At 39.5% G+C, this 12990-nt stretch overlaps 1 protein-coding gene across 10 annotated transcripts in view; it reads right to left on the reverse strand.

The window, feature by feature from the left end:
• The window catches only part of PHF14 (PHD finger protein 14), a 128203-nt gene that overhangs the window by 34740 nt on the left and 80473 nt on the right, over nt 1-12990 (reverse strand). For 6 of the 10 annotated variants that reach the window (XR_014000937.1, XM_081164432.1, XM_081164437.1 and 3 more), the window contains one exon: nt 12835-12867. The exons of 2 other annotated variants lie outside the window; for them this stretch is intronic. Coding sequence is in view for 7 of the 8 variants with exons in the window: in XM_081164432.1 (XP_081020558.1) it covers nt 12835-12867 (33 nt within the window). In the remaining variant the exon portion in view is untranslated. Of the gene's footprint in view, nt 1-6157; nt 7005-9338; nt 9369-12834; nt 12868-12990 lie in introns of those variants that run through there. 2 more of the 10 variants (XM_081164436.1, XM_081164430.1) reach the window with 2 other exon arrangements.

Genomic DNA, 12990 nt, shown 5'->3' on the forward strand with positions numbered 1-12990 from the left:
GCACATGTGATTAATCACTTTACTTCCATGCAGTCATTCATTAGAAAGAAATCAAGTGATGCATTGCTGAGCTTTCCCCCTTCCCATAAGGAATCAACTCTGAAAATAAAAGGCAGGTTTTAATGACGGTGCTGTTCAATCAACTGTTTTCGACCAAACTGTGACACATATAAACTCGGCTTCAAATGAAAGTGAAGCAGAGTGATCCACACACATAAGAAGATCCAGCTGCCTGTGGATCTGCAGTTACAGATATCTGTTTCTTGCTAACGCCAATACTGTCAGAAAAAACTTTCTCGTTCCACACGTCTTGTCAACTATTGGAAAATGTAGGATTATCCAATTAATCCTTTGCATTTCTTTCCCAACCACATCTTAGGATGCTAATTTTGTCTGCACAGAGCCAATGTAGCAAATCTCATTCATGGAACATACATAAATTGATACATGGAATACAACTATACCACCAGCACCCATGCTTGTTTGTATGGATTTCGTACATGCTTGGGAGCTAAGGCAGGGAGAGCATCAACAATATCACTAACTTCCTTTCAGCCAATGGAGCTAAACCAGCATTACTAAAAGTATAGGACAATTTTATAAACATAAATATATAGCTTTACTACCATACAAATACTTTCATTTTAATCATTCCACAGCAAAACTTTCACTTGTATATGGAAATATCCCTTACATAATTATTCAATCTGTTTTGTTGCTTAAACAACGTAATGTTCCATTTTATTCAAGGGAGAGTCATATTTTCTGAGCAGCATACTGAGAACTGTATATCTGCTACTGTGCATCTTGTTAATAGAAGATATTACAGTTAAAGGATAAGAGTTTTAAACTTTCAAGAAAAAATTGTGGGTTGTATCCAGAGTGCTATGGCGATGTTCCAAGGATTTGCTAGCGCAGAGGAACAGTCTACCCTTCTCTTTCCCCTGTATGGCCCCTACAGATGTTCTCCTAATCCTCCAGAGCAGATCTGAGAAGGGCATGAGTCACACGCGGAGAGAAGTTCTGTTGTGCAAGTGAAAATCCTTGCACTAATGGAACAAGTGCACTGTACACCCCTCTACGTCTCAGGAACAACACAGAATAATGTAGAAAATATTTCAGGAAAAATTGGTCTATCAGTTCAGTACTGTTTACTCTGACTGGAAGCAGCTTTTTCAGACTGGAGTCTTTCTATGGCCTTTACTCAAAGTAAATTGGATCTCAACTTAGCGTCCCCTATTTGAGTTCAGGCTACCACTTTTGAGTTCCTGCAGCCTCTCTTCTCCTGCGTCTAACAACCTCTGCAGGCCTTGTTTCCAGTGCAGACCTGCATTCCTTGCACGCCACCCAGTAAGGAACAAGCCACACAAAAAACAAGTGGCATACAGCTATGTAAATTTATTCTTGGTGATTATGCCACACAGAATATTGTTAACTCTATGGATTACTTTTATGGCCTGCAAAACGTTTGCTAGTTAGAAACCATACAACTAGCAACTTTTTAAGAGTGTCAAATGCCTGCACTGGTGGCTGCTAACCAAAAGTAAGTGAAAGATTCTGTGTGCAGGCAAAAATGCTCCTCCACCTCACCCAAGACTTCGGGTTTGCTACCTTTCCCCTTCTGGCTGCACCCCCATATATCATTGAATTTCACTACACAGCGTCCTTGGAGCTTCAGAAGCTACTTTTCTAGGAGGGACAGGAATGCAACAGAAAAAGGGAATAGAAAAGCCTCCATGCAAGTTGATCAAATGAATTCTCAAATACATATCACAGAGAAGTGCTGATGCTCAATGGAAGACAACAAATGTGAAATTAATCCTGAATGGTCTGCAGGCAGAAAATAAAATCTGGATGTATGAAGTGCTAAGTAATATGAAACCGTAAAGCTCTCAAGGTAACTGCATCTGGAAAAAAAGAGTAATAGCATGCTACAATACTCCCTTCACCTCTATTCAGGTCACAGTAAAAAAGGTAAAGGACCCCTGGACGGTTAAGTGACTATGGGGTTGCAGTGCTCCTCTCACTTTCAGGCTGAGGGAGCCGCCATTTGTCCACAGACAGCTTTCCGGGTCATGTGGCCAGCATGACTAAACTGCTTCTGGCACAATAGAACACAGTGACGGAAACCAGAGTGCACAGAAACACCATTTACCTTCCCGCCACAGCGGTACCCATTTATCTACTTGCACTGGCACGCTTTCAAACTGCTGGGTTGGCAGGAGCTGGGAAAGAGCAACGGGACTCATAGCAAGAAAACTTAGGGAGTAGGCTCTGAGGGGCCCATTATAAGACAATACAAGTAGGCCCAAACCTAAGGTTGTATGATAACACTGAAGTTATTTGTTTGTTCATTTCGGTGGGTCATTTTATTCAATATCAAGTCAACACTATTACATAACAAAGAGTCACTACATTGTGACCTACATATAGACATTCATAGTCACCACCATCCACCCACCAACCCATATAAAGGTCCCACAAACGCACAAAGGGACACAAATAGTAAGGAGCAGAAAATGGGGGAGTGGCAGGAGACATTGCCTGGTGTATCTCTAAGTGTGCTAGCCCTTCACAATTTCTAATGACTATGACAATAAGAAAGCACTAAACTTTTGTCAGTTTTGATGGTGCAATCATGATTCTTCAAGGAATAATGTATATGTACACCACAAGTGTAGGTCTTACAAACATAAAAACGATACATATAAAATAAACGTTATGAAATTTCCAATTACTGTTTACATTCATATTTGTACATAGCACAAAAACATACTTTTTTTAAAAAAAAATTGATGCTTCTGAAAAAAGGAAATTTCTCTCTCTGCAACATGATACATTTGAATATATTATGTTAACTCTTATCAGTTTTCATACATCATCCTTTACCCTGGATTCAGCTTAAAATTACGCAAGCCATAAATTAGCTTTAAACAAGCTTTGAATCAGGCTCGAGCTAGTTTTCAAATTAAAAAGCCGTCAGTATATTACAAGGTGCTGTCATTTTATTACCGCAATCAATTCAATGTGGCCTGAGGTATAAGGAAAATGGATGCTGTCTTCATTTGCAAAGGGTTTATCTTCTGCACCAGGCTCTGAACTACTTGACTGCAGTAATGAATTGGGAACCAAAGTTACTAACAAAGACTTTTAAAAACAGCAAAGCTGAAGACAGGAGTTCGTTTTTAGAATCACATAATGGGAAAAAGTCCTTTCTTGAAAGAAATGGCATGAAACCATTTCTTATAAAGTGGAAGGATAATGAAAAAAGAGCTACCACTTTTTTTTAGCACTAGTTATCTCAGTTTAAAATATTCTAAAAGTTCATTTTACAGCCTACTCTACTGCTCCCAGTTCCTGACATAATTTTTGAAGGACATTCATGAGAATCCTTTTCTACTGTATACTATTACAAAATTGTTCAGATGAATATAAGGAAGCACTAGTCTACTTGGATTTCCTTATATTAAGATATGTGGAACAAAAAAGAAGCAATTAGTACTAAAATTTGTAAACCGCTTTGAGATTCCCCCCCCCCCTTAATATCAAATGGTATAATTTTTTTGTGGAAGAAGTTTTTTTAACTAGATTGACAGAGGCTTCAGGTTTTGGAAGAAATGATCAGGAGGTACATAAATGCTTTACATTTATAATTTTATAGTTCCACAATTATGTCCAAAGAGGAAACTGACTGGAAGAGATATGTAAGTTCGTCATTGCATTACCCCGGGAAAGTTTCACTATAGTATTAAAAGGGCAAGCCTCCAGATATCTGCTAGACATGGCAGTGCTCAAACATGTGTTGATCATGTGAAGCCTATCAAATTTTCAACTATCAATGTATGATTGATTTGAAGGAAAGGTCTATCACTTTGAATGCAAAAGGTCACAGGTTTAAACTTTGGTATCTCTAGATAGGGCTGTGAAAAACTCTGAAACTGTGAAAAATTGCTGCCATCGCAGTGGACCAGGCATGGCCAAACTTGGCCCTCCAGTTGTTTTGGGACTACAACTCCCATCATCCCTAGCTAACAGGACCAGTGGTCAGGGATGGTGGAAACTGTAGTCCCAAAACATCTGGAGGGCTGAATTTGGCCATGCCTGCTGTAGACCATACTGTGATTGATGAACCAATGGCAGCAAGCTATATTCCTCCACACATCTGAGTAGGTACACTTACTGTAAGTTTGGCTTTAGCCTACCATAGATAGTACATTTATTATTATTATTATTATTATTATTATTATTATTATTATTATTATTATTATTCCTTTATACATTCATAACCATACACCACAAGGTTTTTGAGACAAATATATACCTGTATATACCCAGTATACCTGAAGGAGCATCTCCACCCCCATCATTCTGCCTGGACGCTGAGGTCCAATGCTGAGGGCCTCCTGGCGGTTCCCTCACTGCAAGAAGTAAAGCTACATGGAACCAGGCAGAGGGCCTTCTTGGTAGTGGCGCCCGCCCTGTGGAATGCCCTCCCATCAGATGTCAAAGTGATAAACAATTACCTGACATTTAGAAGACATTCAGGGAGGTTTTTAATGTGTGATATTTTAATGTGTTTTTAATCTTTCTTGGAAGCCGCCCAGAGTGGCTGGGGAAATCCAGCCAGATGGGCAGGGTACAAATAAATTATTATTATTATTATTAATTATTATTATTATTACAATAAAACAAAGGCATACAAAATACATACAACAAAAAGTCAAACTAACTAAGAATAAATAAAAAAATTCCTTCCAGTAGCACCTTAAAGACCAACTAAGTTAGTTCTTGGTATGAGCTTTCGTGTGCATGCACACTTCTTCAGATACACACAGAACTAACTTAGTTGGTCTTTAAGGTGCTACTGGAAGGAATTTTTTTATTTTGACTATGGCAGACCAACACGGCTACCTATCTGTAACTAAGAATAGTCATACATAAATATCTAGAAAGTTAAAACTTACAACCCCTCACATGACTAAAGTATGACCCACCATTAAAAACAAACTAGCAAGCAGCAAGAAGCAGACAAGAAATCATCCACAATTAAATGCCTTGGGGTAAAGAAAATTCATGATCTGGTGCCAGAATGAGGGCTTGCTTCATTGGGGAAAGTGTTCCGTAATGGGCTACTGAAAATGGTCCTCTGTCCTGCAGCCACCCTCTGTATTTCTACTGGAAGAAGTGCTCTGAAGAGAGCCTCTGATGAAGACCTAATGACCTGCATATGCCACCAAATTTGAAGCCACAGACCTCTGATTTGTTGTGGATGCTTCTTCAAGCCACAAATAAGGAGTTTTGTATGGGCCTGCACCTGAGGTATGATAAATGGACATGTGGCATTGACGTAGTATAAGTAGACATTGCAACCATATAGCAAACAGATATGCCAAAGTTGTGCAACTGTCTGTAGGACTTCAGTTCATCCTTTTCAGCCACTGCTCGCATGCCAGCACTTGTCACTCAATTTATTGTTGCACATTTTGACTATGCATCATTAAGAAGAAAAGAGTACTACTCTTCTGCTGTAAATTGATCTCTTCTCCACACTGGGTAACAGCTTTATTATTACTCTGGTTGTCACACTTATTCACGGTATTAAGAATAAAAACAAGCATTGGAAGTAAATGATCTTTCTGTGGAAAGGTCTTCCAAAACGTGTTACTTACACCCTTCTTTCTATGCTTATTTAGAAACAGGTTTGTCCTATAAGGTTGAAAAATACCAGGTATGAGACAAGACAAAGCAGTCGTCCTATAAAATTGATTTAATGCAAGCTAGCTGAATGTTCCAATGCCATTTAGTTGTAAACTGCTAATACAGATCCTTTTATTAATACAGTGGAAGCCTAGCACAAAGAATATTTTATTACATCTAAGTCAGCAGCATTAAAATTGGGCCTGTTTATTAAAAAAGGAATGAAGAACCCAGCTACCACAGTTTAAGGGGCAAAATTAATCAGCAACCTTTTGCTGAGCTCACAGGAACTGAAAGGTCAAAACTAGTGCGGCTTCAAAAGCTCAGAAATTCTTCACTCTTTGTAAATTACAGGCACTGAAAATTATGCGGAGTGCTACTCTGCTAAAGTCACTGGAAATGCTTTAAGATGGGCTCTGCCCACAGTTGTATCCATGCTACGTAGGGTTATATCTATGAAATGAATCCCTCTACTGATTAGCGCAATCTTAAATACATTTCCACTTAAGCTGTTGGATGACCTTTATATTTCAGACAAAAAACTAAAGTGTCTTTGCAAAAATAGCCCTATGATAGTGGCCCAGACCTAGGATAATGCAACACTTCAACAACATTGTGCATTGTTCTGCACCCATGCATGGAACCTTATTGGGAGAAAATATAGGCAACCACTCACTTGACCCACTGAATATTCACACAAGACAACAATCTTCCTGAGAAAAGGGAAAGGAATGTCTTAAGTTCTTCTTAAGTTAGAGTTTGAGATGGTCCCATGCTGTAGTTGCCAGTTTATACAGAACCAAGAAACAGCAACATGTTTAGGGGTGACTAAACTAGATAGGACTAAACTTGAGATGACTTTTCTTCTACTACCCACAATTCTACAATTTCCCATATCCCAGTTTCCCCTGCTTTTCTATCACTAAGATCATCTCTGCCAGTTGTCTCTGCCATCTATTACTATTTTCCATTTTTAACTTGGTGCCATGCTGCTATGTGCTCTAATTTTCCTAACACACATCATCCTAATCTCTAAGTGAAACTCCTGACCTCATCTGCAGTAACCTTATACATTGTTCCAATACCTTTTTTCATCTATTGTGATATGCCCATTACTGCACTCTGAAGGCTTTATTCTTTATTCCTACTTTTTCTGCTTGCCTTACTAACCTGTGATTTTATGGACCTTCCCTCGTCACATTTTTCTGCTTTGACATTGCCTGCCGCATAAAACATCTTTAATGTTTCTATAGTACTTCTTCAAATATGTGAGTTTTCTCATTTGTGTAAGGATACTGCTGTTTGGGCTATAAAAAGATTAATTTCCTCTTAGCAGATTCTATTATTATTATTATTATTATTATTATTATTATTATTATTATTATTATTATTATTATTATTATTATTATTATTTGCTTAAGTTAAATCATTACTTCCATGCCCTTTCCACCATTTTAAAATGGTACTGGACATTTGCAGAGGGCACAGTACATAAAGCAGACTAATATATACTTCTGGGCAACCCATAATCAAGGAGGCCTCTAATATTTACCATCTGAAGTCCATTTCAGAGTTATTGAATCCTGAGGTGCCAATCCTAATTACTAAAATGCAAGCTGGCCAAATTTGCATATGCTCCACTTATGCTAAAGTATTTTAGATGCATTTAGCAAAATTACATATACTATATTTTAATGAATGCAGTTTGCAGACATCTTGCTGAAGTACTTCTTACTTCAATCTGTTAATCAAGTTAACTCTTAAGGAAGTAGCTGCTCAGCTAGTAACTTCTGGTAGCTAAATATGACAAAGCTTCTGCAGCTATTCGGTGCATATAAACTTTTCAAGGCAGAGGATGCAAAATATGCAAGACTCTCCAAACATACCCAAAGGAGTTTTCAAACCAGTGAACCACATAATCACTTTCATCCTTTACCAAAGATATGTTTAGTGAAAAGCTAGAGATAAATTTAATTGCTGCCAGAATTTAACAATGCAAGTGCGTCTCCAGGATTTAGAGAAGATATTTTTTAAAGTCAGCTACAACAATCACAAAAAATTGTGCACTCTCTAGGGAGAGTTAATTATAATGCACTTAGAATTATATTCACTTCTTAACTATTTGTGCAAGCAATTTTAAGAAGTAACTTTTAACTGGAAGAACAGTATAAGTAGAGTAATTGAGGTTCTCTTCCCTTCTACACACCAATAGGAACAATCCAGAAATCCCCTGCTATCTTTTGCAAAGAAGATGTAAATGCTATTTAGTCTATTTTTATTTTCAAGTGCAACACTTAACCTTCTCTAGTACTACCTAATCTTATACAGTCAAACTACATTTTTAGTGCTATGTGAAAATGTTTCTTAATAAAAATAAAATTCATTGTAATCTCCCCTCACTCTCAAATAAGAATGGAAGCTTTATACAACATTCACCATCTGCTGTTAACAACTGAAATGTCTTTGCTTTGTTTAATCTGTTGGTTATATTACATATTATTGGTTACCTGCTTTTAAAAACTGGTAGGCAGCTGTACCTTTATGATGAGGCTTCACTGTGGACATTCAGAAAAGCAGACTATAAATGACTATTATTACTACGTGAGTTACAAATATTGGTGTCTCTTTATCCTTCTGTATTCAACCCTTGAATAATCTTGAATTAGTAGCAGGGCTGTCTTACCCATAGGCGCTAGGGGTGTGGGGCACCCGGGCACCGGGCTCTCGGGGGCGCCAGGCCGAGTCTGGGGCCAGAGAGTTGACTCTGGGGAAGAGCCCACCCATTGGCCGAAGCACTGTGGCAGGCTCTTCTGCTGCGGGCGGCTCTGTGCTGCAAGTTCGGGAGTGACCGAGCCAGCGAGGCACTGAGGCAGCTGGCCGGCCGACTCCGTCCTCCTGCGCGCCTGGGACTGGGCAACCTGGGGGGGGGGGGCGTCAGGCAGATCTTTGCACCCCGGCGTCACATATGCTTAAGACAGCCCTGATTAGTAGGCAGACATCAGAAGTTACCAATCTGATCCCTGGAATGAGGAGATACCAACTCAACACAAAAGTTTTTAATGTAAACTATGTTGTGGTATGGATACCAAGGTGTTGTGGACTCTGAAGAAGCATGAACTCAGGGCAAAAATGAGAAACGAGCTAAGAGGAAGGCATGTTGGCGAACCTCACTATGATCAACTCCTGCCCTTCCACTGTGGAAGGACGTGTGGATCCAGAACTGGCCTCCACAGTCACTTACGGACTCACTGTTAAGTTTGTTTCCATGGAAGACAATCTTACTTGGCTACAAGTGATCGATAAACGAAGAAAAAAGAAAGAAGTCTTATCTGCTGCAATCTCCTACTAAACTGTTAAGTATGATAAAAAACAGTTTCATGTAAAAAATGGTAGAGGAATAGGAAATAGCTGTTAGGCACTATGTAGTACACAAAGACGACAGCCAATGGTAAAAATGATTATGAGATGGTATGATAAAACAATCTTGCTTTCAAATCCAATTTGTTGCTACTTCCAGACTTCTTGCCAGAGGTTATAGCTGCATGGATCAGTGTTCTTCCTGCTGGGATTGTCACAAGAGATATCACTATAATGGCTCATCTCCCACACCAAGGAATTCCTCACAGATGATCTCCATCCAGACCCTTTGTTTACACTCAATCATCCTGCCGCTGTTTTAAATACCAAACAAAAGGCAGTGAATCACCATCACTAGTGCATGCTAAATGTCTTTAAAAAGAAAACAAATACATCCAAATTTCCACAGTGATGCATTTAAAAATGTCGTATGAAAAAATGCACACAACTGCATTTTTAAAACAAAAAAATCATTATAATGAGGTCTTTGAAACATTTGAATATATCATCTTCCAAGGCTTGTTGGAGAATTGCTCAATTTTTCAAGGGCTAAACTTTTGGAAAACCTTAGCATCATATATATTCATCTACCACTTTTTTATTTAGGGGGGGATTGGTTCCTTTCTGGAAAACTCTATTTGAAATTGCCATTTGTGTTCTACATAGTAAATACAAAGTTTTGTAGCCATTTAACAGTTTATGAGGAAGGTTCTAAGTAAAAGAGCCATATCTATTTTTCCAATAGTCATTCTATTAAAGTTAATATGGGCTCTTGCAATTAAGTAAATAATAACCAAACTTTGCAATCACAGGTTGCTAATAGGAAGTAGTAATGGTGAACTACAATTTGTTGGCAAATTTGCTTATAATTCTATTGTCAGCATGAGACCTTAATTATTACTACACTCATTTAAAAGCATGTAGTCTAAAGAATCTTACAAGCAAGTAAATTAGATTAAAGAAGTGAATCTAAATGCATGTTTTAGCTATCAAACTTGATAAATGAAAATGCTGTAAAGGTGTTGCTGCTCTGGAAATATTGGCTTCCTGAACTATGGGACCAAAGCGAAGAAGTTGCCCACATATTGTGTATACGACATGAGAAGGAAGCCATAAAATAAAATGAAAATTTAAGTAAGATTAGAAATAATGAGTACTATCTAGAAATGGATCGCCAACTAAAGAACAAAACTTGGCTTCCTGTACCATTTCCCTCTCCCTGCCACACCTGTGTTTCTAAATTATGCAGGTGGTGGCATTTGCTGCAAAGAGCACTCGATCCTTCATTGCTCAAAGTGGGAATGAGTGTCTGCTGACAGTCAAAACAGCTGTATCCATTTGTAATTTTTTGCCCAGCAAAATAGGATGTGAGAAAAGGGCTGGCTTCAGATTTTAGGGAATCCTGGAAAAGTGCCCTTTTGTGGGCCCTCTTTTACGACAGCGGGTCCCAGAGCACTTATCTTGTAAAGGTAAAGGGACCCCTGACCATTAGGTCCAGTCGTGACCGACTCTAGGGTTGGGGCACTCATCTTGCTTTACTGGCCGAGCGAGCCAGTGTACAGCTTCCGGGTCATGTGGCCAGCATGACTAAGCCGCTTCTGGTGAACCAGAGCAGTGCACGGAAATGCCGTTTACCTTCCCGCCGGAGCGGTACCTATTTATCTACTTGCACTTTGAGGTGCTTTTGAACTGCTAGGTTGGCAGGAGCAGGGACCGAGCAACAGGAGCTCACCCCGTCGTGGGGATTCGAACCGCCAAGCTTCTGATCGGCAAGTCCTAGGCTCTGTGGTTTAACCCACAGCACCACCCACATCCCTACTTATCTTGTAGTTGGCAGCCATGCTGCAGTCAGCAAAAGGCAATTTGAAACCACCATTACGATTTCCTTCCCATAATACCTCTGATTTAGCTTTCTCGGGGGCATTGTGGAAAATTAAAATAGTAGCCCAAGGGGGGCTTCAATTTTTCCTGCTACAGGAGACACAGGCTAATGATGTTACAAACACACCCACCCACATGCCTTTAGGTATATACAGAAGTTGAGAATCAACAGAGAACAGATCTACTTCTTCTTCTGCGTGACAGCTCTCCAGATATTTAAAGATCATTACCATGACGACCTGTAATCTTCTACCCAGTTCTTTCAATCCCCCCCCCCCATAGGACTTGCCAGACCCATTACCATCCTGGATGCCCTTCTCGAAACACACATCAGTTTTGTCACTGCTCTTGTTCACATGTGGCACCCAGAACCGGGCACAATATTCCAAATTCAGCTTAACCAGAGCTGAATACACAGGAACTATCACTTCCACTGGATGCCATCTAAGATTTCATTTGCTTTTAAAGCAGCTGCATCACACTTCAGAGAATCACATTACTAGGAGAGGAGGCAGAACTTTGACATTTTTCACCAGAGAGCTGCTGGGAACTATGGTACTAAGTATTTGGAACACTTTGATATTCTAGTAGCTGTTTGACTTTGGTTAAATGAATTCTCCAATATGAGGATCCATTTCCATTATGATGATAGTTTAGAACTGCCAGCTCTTCTTCGAGGAATAGGACACGACTGACCCTTCTGGATACAGTCTAACACCATAGTAGGATGTCAGACCCTCAGAAGTTTGCACTTGAATTTTTACAATGTCAACATTCCATGTCTCTGGAAAGGGACCCTGGTGCAAAAATTTACTGGTGTTTAGGTCAAAATTACTTGTGAATATCTTCACAAGCGCACTCACTGAACATGTGTGGGGGGGTATACATTCAAAGCATCATTACTGCACAAAACTTAGGGGTTAAGGCCAAGTCAGATAGTGCACAACTAAAGCTGAGTGAACACTTGGAAGCACAAACCCATAGCTGGACGTGGACAATACTGTGCTTCAGCTGGGTCTATTCTATGTGATCAAATATCTCCCTCCAGGTACAAGGTACTAGGCTTCGGTTGGTTTTGTCTGACTCTTGAGAGTACATAACATGGAGAAGCACAATTCCTAGGTAGAGTTCCCCCCCACCAGGTAAAGTTAACGAAATATGATTAATGGTAAACAAGGCCGTGCAAATGGTCATGTGTCTCAGTGAAGGCATTTTCATAAGTTAATTCCCCGAGTAACACATGCTCTACAGAAATGAAGGCATGCAGCTTTGGGATGTAGGGGATTATGATCTGATTGAAAACCTGAAGCTTAGCCTGTTAATGAATTTCAGTTCCTTATGGTGGTATGTCAAAGCAAAAGGATGCAGCCATATTTGATGCACATGTATGGTAAATCACTCATGAGCCTTGGGGTGGGGGGCGAGGGAAGTCTGCCTGAAATGTTTAGGAAACTTTGCAATGACCAACAGCATCTTGCAAGCAAAGGGGCTTCAGCCACAAATCACAGGATTTGCTTATGTGTAACAGACACAGACGTGTGCTCACCCTTGCCCTACAATAGCTCCTCCTATTTTATTCCTTGAAGCAAGCTCCTTTTCATTTCAAGGCACGGGCTTCTTTGTACTGAAAAATAACTGACTGTGCCAGTAATAAAAGATATACCTGGCTTCATCTCCACTCAATGTAATCTCTCCTGGTTCTGCACTGCACTGCATGCACAATTATCTTAAGGATATGTGCTCTTATATACATATGATACCATAATGCAAAATCATTAGCATTATTTCAAAAGCTGTTTTTAAGTATTCATGCTGAAGTAAATGTATATATCTTTTCCAGCAACCACTATCATTTGAAGTGCATAACAGAGATCTGATTTTACATGTTTTAACAGTTACCTGATACTTGTGTTTCATTCCATCCACTTCACCCTATATTTAACACATAAGGCATTTTGCAGTTAGTAGAAATGAAAAGCACAGTGCAAGATCCAGTTAAGCACTTTTAAGCTGCATTGGTTTCAATGGGAGAAAGGTAAGCACACACTTTGTTAA

The sequence above is a fragment of the Podarcis bocagei genome (assembly GCF_964188305.1).
Source record: "Podarcis bocagei genome assembly, chromosome: 12".
Lineage (NCBI taxonomy): Eukaryota > Metazoa > Chordata > Lepidosauria > Squamata > Lacertidae > Podarcis > Podarcis bocagei.